The following is a 5,793-nucleotide window of genomic DNA, read 5'->3' as shown; positions in this document are numbered from 1 at the left end:
AGTACAGACAAAAAAAGACATTGCAGATGCCACAATGGTTCCTGCAAATTTTTTATAGTAATTAGTTTCGTGAATATTTTAACAACATATAGAAACACATGAGTACATACGGCCAGTGGTAACCTAAATCTCATTATCTGAGGGCAAACGTTTGCGTCACACTGTACAGAAATGTGGCCAATTTATCTCAGACAGTCAGCACCTAAAGCTATCTTACCTTCCCACAACGGAGAGGCATCAGGAACGTGAACTGCGAAAATAACACACAACTTTGCCTCACGAATTCCAAAAACAGACAAACATCCTTGAGGAGTATGTAGCTAGCACTTCTCGAACTACTCACTAAAATGTCCAGTTTGATCAGCTCCAATCGAATGTTCCTTAAGTAATTGCAATCATGCTCCCAAGCAATTAACGTCACTACAAACCCAGTTTTCTTATCAGGTTCCTGCAAATGAGTACCTTATTATTGTATGAAGAATGTAGTGACAATTTAAATACTGAGTTGTAATAGTAATATTTTTTTGTCAAAATTTGTGAGCGCCTACTCTTATTTTGTCTTTCAGAAAGTAGATCTATCCAGGAAAAGTATCTAGGAATATTTTAATTTCAGTAGTACTAAATAAGTTTTCACTATGCAAGTAGAGTATAAATTCGACGTGGATTATGCCAAAAGTAACAGATCCAAGTGCAATAAATGCAAAGTTGAAATCAACCAAAATTCTCTGCGTATCGCCATCTTAGTACAAGCTCCAAATTTCGATGGGAAAATTCCTAGGTGGTTTCATTACGATTGTTTCTGGAAATCGAAAGCGCATGTTGAGAGTACTGCTGAGATCAAAAATTTCGATTCCATTCGTTGGGAAGATCAGGAGAAAATTAGAGCTGCAATTAATAGTGAAATAGGATCTTTAAAGCCACCCAAACCCGGCAAATCCCCTGTAAGTTATCAGATGGTGATTTAACGTGTACTCATGCCCAGAACCCACTAATTACGTAAGTATTTAATTTGTGTGTCACGTTTGGAAAATGTCTTTTGTGGTTTCGTATTTTTGTGCAGTTTTCATCCACTTGCAAAAGAATTTATTTATTTTATAAAAGGCCTGTTTCCAAGAAACTGAAATCGCTTCAGAAGGATTTGTTTCTTTCGTCCATTTAGGAGTATTTGTTATATGGGTTTACATGTCTAATTTCTAGGCTTCATTGTCGATTGTTTTCAGGTTACTGTACGCGTAGTGTTCATGTAGAACTTTTGGAATACTCAAGTTTTGCTGACTTATCTCGGAATATTTTAACTGTTATCGCTTTGTTTTGTTTACTACATTAAACTTGTCTTTATTTTAGTAATCGGGATCAACCAGGTAAATGCTGAGTTGTGTTTGTGACAGCAATAGTCACATTTCTGGGTGAATCAAAGTGTACAATAAGTATAATTTGAAGGTGAAATCTTGTTTGTTCGTCCTCTCGTACTTCTACATGAGGCTTCTTCAGGCAACAGGAGTATTGGAAAATTATGAATGGATTGTATTACCAGCTAAATTGATTTACTTATCCAATTAGTAACCGAGTTTGAGATTGTTGAGATGATAAATAGACTGCTGATAAGTGTTGCTGATTACGAGATGGAATCTCTGGTATAAGTTCTCACAATTTTATCAACCCGTTCATCTTGTTAAAACCACACCAGCACTCGAAAGTGTGAATTGGTCGTTTTCACTATGTTAAAGTGATATCAGTGATCATCTGCGCATATTTTCTCCACTTATTTCCATACATGGCCCCACACTTACTGGAGCGATAGTCTATTAGTTGAGGTTTTCAACTTTAAGTCACTAAGTCCCAGGTTCTAATTCATTTCCACCTAATTCGGTTTACACAACTGGGTATTCTTAGGGTGTGGAATATACTCAAGTACCTTGTAAATTAGTTTATTGAGAAAAAATATACAATCCTAAATTAAAAGTTGTTTTCGTGAAAAGCGGACAGCCTAACCATCCTATTGGTGTATCCAACTCCTCAACTGACTAAATTTGTCATATCGGTTAGTCAAAACCAACTATCCTCATATGCTTCACTTTTTGCCATAAAAGTCAATACGATAACAGAAATGGGTTCTAAATATTACTGTATATCTCCAAATACTGGTTCCAGTTTACATGCGCACATCCACGAGGTAGGTTTATCTCACTAGCATGGATCAAATCAACTAATTATACACATTGGTTTGATCACTTCTAGCTTTATCCAAACCTATAAGTCGACCACTCAGCATTGCATGTGAAGATAGTCGGTAGTTGGGCATACGTAATACGTCTCAATCACCCTAGCCGATGAAAGTCCAGTTTATCAACATTCAGTTTACTTATCCATGGTTATTATTGATCTGTACCTCCAAAAAAAGTATTTCTCCATAAAAATGATCTCGATAACTGTATAGTCTAATTTACCATAATTGGGAAGTTTAATTGGCAATTATATATACATTTAAAATTTACTCGAACTCTGTAATCATTGTATGTATTCTAAGAAGCTTTAATGACAATTTCACAGGAACGTCATACAGTACTTGGATCTGGGAAAAAGCCAACATTCATGTGTCACCTATCCTGTTTTCTTAAAAGTAATGAGTGTCCAGAGGATATTTCACAGTAAGTGATTAACAGTTTTTATTCCACTTTCAAGGTATCTATATTCATTATGTTCAAGTGAACGTAGATTTCAGTGAATTCATTTTTAGACTGCCATACCAACTTACAAAAAGCCTTGCATATTTTTGTGCATGTAAATGTCAGCCACTTCACAATGAAAGCTAGTCTGTTTTAATTATATCTGTTTCACTCAGTGTCCTCGACTTCTTGCATCTTACGTAATGATAGTGGCAGTCAAAATGTACACTATAAATTTTCCATCAAACTGTTTCTGCGATAAGATGCTGGTTGGCATAGCTGATGCCTAACCAGTGATTCGGATGCTTTCACGTGTAACAAGTTATATTATTCGTTCACTTAGCCTGAGCCGAGCTGCTTGGCTTGATATTCCGCCTTGCAGTAGTGATGATGGCTTACATTAATTAATGTGGCTACACTCAGACTCTGTGTTTCATGAATGTTGTAAACAGAGGCCGATATGTAGCGTACAAGTATTATGTAGTTTCTAGGCTTTATCATTCTTGAATATCAAATATCTTGGTAAATAATAAATCGTTACATTATTGTGTATCTAGTAACGGGTTCTTGTTGCTTGGGAGCGTGATTGCAATTAATTAAGGAACATTCGATTGGAGCTGATCAAACTGGACATTTTAGTGAGTAGTTCGAGAAGTGCTAGCTACATACTTCTCAAGGATGTTTGTCTGTTTTTGGAATCCGTGAGGCAAAGTTGTGTGTTATTTTCGCAGTTCACGTTCCTGATGCCTCTTTCCGTTGTGGGTAGGTAGGATAGCTTTAGATGCTGTCTGAGGTAAATAGTGGTGTCGTCACACCTCTCTGCGATAAGAAATAAGACTTTGCCCCCAGACTATGAGTTTTCTGAGTTTAATTTTACTTCTCTCCGATCTATATGCTTGGAATGGTGAGACGTAAAGCAACAAATGTTCCTGCCTTTGTAGCTTGGTTGGTCGTCACGATTCTTAAGCCCGATCATCAAGGTTACAGCCACGGTCAGGGTTTATCCACACTATGATGACTGATATAGTGTATTAAGTCTACAAATTCACCTGTTAAACGGGTTGAAACGAGTTGTCATCTTCCTATTATAGAGTAGTTTGTAAGGGATTTGGTAGGTTGTTTGTGCAATAGAACATAGCAGTTAAAGAGAATCGAATCATGACAGTTGGAGTATGTTTCCTAATGCAAATTAATGACGGGCCCCCAAATGCCCTGGTACGGCTGAGAGTGGGGAGAGTCCACTCTCCCTCTCGAAATGCTCTCACATGGCCAGCGAATATATAGCCTCTGCCAGGGAAGTCCTACTCACTGCCTTCTCGTGGCGGGGGTGTTGTTTACGAAAGTGAGAGGACGAAAAGCGAATGTCCGGCGCTTTAACCGTGTTGGTGGACACGGAGGGTCCACCTAGGGGAGTTGGAAAACCCTGACTCCAAACCAATGGTGCACATGGGCTCCAGTATCCTGATGGAACGAATTGCGAACGAACCTGCTGTTGGTCACCGGCTACCATGGGACTGCATCTCCTGACGATGCTCCACTGCCTTGTGGATCAGACCTTTAGGTCATAGGCTCGGGGTGTGGTCCCCTAAGAAAACCACCTGCTTCGGTTTGGGCACCCGGGCAGTATCACAGCCCACATACAAATAAATGAAATTATGAATTCTATTGACGATACTATTCTCGCTCATATTAGAAGCAAGACAATTTACACTATTATTATCATTATTACCATTATTATTATTATTATTATCACTATTATTATTACTATTATTTACTACGTCGCTTTTTCACTCCCTTTATTCCCAAATTGTGTATCCTTCCTTTCCAACTTATGCAGTAGCTCGCCCATGGTGGGAACGCTGTCCTATCTAAACGATCTCCAGTCACTCTGGTTGAAGGTGAATGCTTCCACCGATTACGAATACTGAAGCAGTCTTTCTGAAACCACGTACGCCGTTCAAGCTGGCTTCCTTCAACGTTCGCACACTAATGCAGATCGGACAACAGATGGGGCTGGCTATGTCTTTAGAAAGTCTTAATATTGATGTTTGCTGTCTATCTGAGACCCGTAATCAAGACTCTAGTGAAGTACTACAAATTCGTTCTCCATCTGTCGCTTCGAAAAGCTTGTTTCAGGTGCACTTATCCGGGGACTCTGTGGCATCTTCCTCTGGTCTTGCAGGCGTTGGTGTTGCACTAAGCGATAGAGCTGAGGCAGCACTAATCGATTGGATCCCCATTAACAGTCGGTTATGTGCTGTTAGATTAGAAAGTTCCATCAAAGTGAGAAGAAACCGGCGTGAGAAACGGTGTCTTTTCGTCATCTCCGCCTATGCCCCGACAGATTGCAGCCCGGATGCAATCAAGGATGAGTTTTACCACCAGTTAACAGTTCTTCTCCAGAAAGCGCGTTTGACAGATATTGTAGTATTAGCCGGAGACTTGAATGCTCAGGTCGGGCGTCTAGGCACAGAAGAGAGTCGTTTAGGTGGCCGATGGGGACTTGTTGGTCGCAGGACAGATAACGGGGACCGTTTGCTGCAACTGTGCACAGACCACAACCTGTTTCTGGCTAGCACTAACTTCCGGCACAGTCATCGCCGGTGTGCCACCTGGCGTCCTCCCTCTGCATCTCAAGCCTGGACTCAGATTGATCACATCGCGATCAGCTACCGCTGGCGTGGTTGTGTACAAGACCCGCTCCTTTTGGAGTACCTATCTGGAGTCTGATCATGCCCTGGTCTGCGCCAATCTCACCTTACTTTTCAGTGGCCGAAGGATTGACCACCACCAACGGATCGATGTTAGTAAACTGTCTGCAACTTCTGTTGCAAGTAAGTATCGAGCGGAGCTAGCCTCTAGGCTAGCTACCATCCCATCGAAAAGTATAGATGAGCATTGGTTGCATCTTCACGACGCCATGAAAATGGCGAGTAAAGCCGTTTGCGGCTTCGCGAAACGTCCCGCTTACAAGCACTGGGTTTCTTCTGGCTCCTTACAACTGATGGAAGCCCGTCGGTCTACTCCGGGTGACCGTGAGTTTGACCACAAACGAAGGCTGTTACGTAATGAAATCGGGCAAAGCTTGCGTAAGGACCGAGAAGCCTGGTGGTCGGAACGTGCTAAT

The 5,793-nt window shown here is 40.8% G+C and overlaps 1 protein-coding gene across 1 annotated transcript in view; it reads left to right on the top strand.

Annotated features, from left to right (window-relative positions):
* Nucleotides 1-635: 635 nt before the first annotated feature.
* Smp_129260 (poly [ADP-ribose] polymerase, putative) overlaps nt 636-5,793 on the top strand; it is a gene marked incomplete at its 5' end in the record, with an annotated part of 39,591 nt that continues 34,433 nt past the window's right edge. Inside the window, 2 exons of the mRNA XM_018794754.1 lie at nt 636-956; nt 2,551-2,648. Coding sequence (XP_018647027.1) covers nt 636-956; nt 2,551-2,648 — 419 coding nt within the window. The remainder of the gene's footprint in view (nt 957-2,550; nt 2,649-5,793) is intronic.

Source organism: Schistosoma mansoni (genome assembly GCF_000237925.1).
Source record: "Schistosoma mansoni, WGS project CABG00000000 data, supercontig 0183, strain Puerto Rico, whole genome shotgun sequence".
Classification (NCBI taxonomy): Eukaryota; Metazoa; Platyhelminthes; class Trematoda; order Strigeidida; family Schistosomatidae; genus Schistosoma; species Schistosoma mansoni.
This window is presented reverse-complemented; position numbering and strand designations above follow the sequence as displayed.